Source organism: Propithecus coquereli, unplaced genomic scaffold, assembly GCF_000956105.1.
Source record: "Propithecus coquereli isolate 6110/MARCELLA unplaced genomic scaffold, Pcoq_1.0 Scaffold54, whole genome shotgun sequence".
In the NCBI taxonomy this organism is placed as follows: Eukaryota; Metazoa; Chordata; class Mammalia; order Primates; family Indriidae; genus Propithecus; species Propithecus coquereli.
This window is the reverse complement of record NW_012151285.1, coordinates 2,002,092-2,004,050: the sequence shown is the minus strand read 5'-3', so window position 1 is coordinate 2,004,050 and position 1,959 is coordinate 2,002,092. Positions and strand designations below refer to the sequence as shown.

Below are 1,959 nucleotides of genomic sequence, written 5' to 3'. Positions count from 1 at the left end.
GCTCAGGCTGGTCTCGAACTCCTGAGCTCAAGCAATCCTCTCGCCTCAGCCTCCCAGAGTGCTAGGATTACAGGCGTGAGCCACCACACCCAGCCCTAAGGTATGCATTTTAATGAAAAATATGCTAGGATAATACAGCTTATAGTATTAAAAATGCATTTTTTAACCATGTTTAAGGAAATCATTATATCCCAATTAAATGGTTACATTTATATGGATGGCTTCAGTTTCAAATGTATGTGTTCCCAGCCACTTTGAGTCTTTTTTAATTATGTTGAAACATACCCTCTTTTGTAATGATTATTTTAAACACATTTCTGTTGTCAGAATACCCACTTGGAACTTCTACTTTTTTACCTCAACTTTAAATATTGGGACTAAAGCATTCACCAAAAATACCAATTTGGGTTATCACACAAAAACATAAACTAATATCTGTAAAACCCTTAATATTTAATGGCAGGATGGCAAATACATTTAAAGCCTAAGTTTAAGCAAAATAAACATAATACAATGCAAAATAAATTCTAATTAATACTGCTATGTGTGTCCCAAGAAGAAGAAGAAAGAGAAACTTGTATACTAAGACTCTGCAGATGGGAAGAAAATCTATCTAGAACTACAAAAGTAAATGTGGTCAACAAACAAACCTTCCATATCAAAATCTGCTGTGACCTCTGCATCTTCACCAAGCAGAGTAGAGCTCGTTGACGATGGCAATGCAATGCTAATTTTCTCTAAACTCATTTCTTCTTCCAAATTTTTGATCCAGTCTGGACTTTTTAAAGTAATAGTTATAGTCCGATTCAATAACTAATTGAGTAAAAAAGATATAAGATAAAAATTCATTAACATGAAAATTAATCATTTTGGAATAAAGGGGCTGCTGCCTTAATTATACTATGCAATGGTAGAGACAGTTAATTTAATTAGACTCAATTCAACAGAATTCGTTCACATATATTAAATTTTTAACTAGTTTAAAAGTTGTTTCCAGTTCTCCCTTTAAAAGCCAGTGGTGCTAAATGAACATCTTCTTTTCTAGGCTTCAAGATTCCAGTTTCTTTTGCTACAGAGTGTCTTTTCCTGGCCATGTGTAAATTCACTGATAACTCTGCTACATAATTTTATGTTTCCTTTGATTTTGATCCAGAGTTTAAGTAATTGTTTTTACACCAAACAATTACAGAAGAGACAGTAGAAAAATCTTTAAAATACATTTCCTGTTCCTTTGGTCTTTTCCTAATTTGGCATATGGAGCTGCTGTATTGTCAGCTGCTATATGCTAACCTGTGCAGTTTTAGCATTTCAAATGCCAGAATACTGAGAGAACTGAAGACAATTTTAAATCTTTAACAAAAATTAATCATTCTAAAAGCAGAATGACTGCTATCTGTGAAACTGGCACTCTGCCCTTTCCTATAAATTTGAGTGGCTTTTAGACTACAGTATAATCTAAAACAACCAACACTTAAAATTGAGTTATACCATGTCCTGTCGATGTGTTTTTAAAAAATACTTTTAAAAAACTTGCCAATAACCTTAAGACTCCACAGTTAAGGATAAATACATTGTGTACTAGAAAGAATTTCTCATTTAAAACCCATATACACATAACAAACTTGTTTTCTAAATTGTAAGCTCTCTCCCACATAGTTTCAACTTCCTCTGAAGAGTTTGTTGACATGAACAAGATGTGAACATTTTTGGTAACTGCAAATAAGCTGTGCACCTGTGACCAATGTGCTATGCTGACAGTTGGCACCTTTGTGGGTGCCAATCTTCCTTGGCTCCAACTGTTACTGATATTAGAATTTCTAGAAGGCATAATGATGGAGAGGCTGAAAGCTTCTGACCTGAATGGCACAGTTGTGTTTAATAGTCACTCAGCATCCACACTGAGCTTTGAAGTCAGAATCCTAAGAACTCATAATCCTTTATTTGCTTATTAGATCTGAG

At 34.1% G+C, this 1,959-nt stretch overlaps 1 protein-coding gene across 1 annotated transcript in view; it reads right to left on the bottom strand.

Moving 5' to 3' along the window:
* SYNJ1 (synaptojanin 1) overlaps nt 1-1,959 on the bottom strand; it is a 99,584-nt gene that overhangs the window by 23,771 nt on the left and 73,854 nt on the right. Inside the window, exon 23 of the mRNA XM_012657335.1 lies at nt 651-813. Within this exon, the coding sequence (XP_012512789.1) occupies nt 651-813 (163 nt within the window). The remainder of the gene's footprint in view (nt 1-650; nt 814-1,959) is intronic.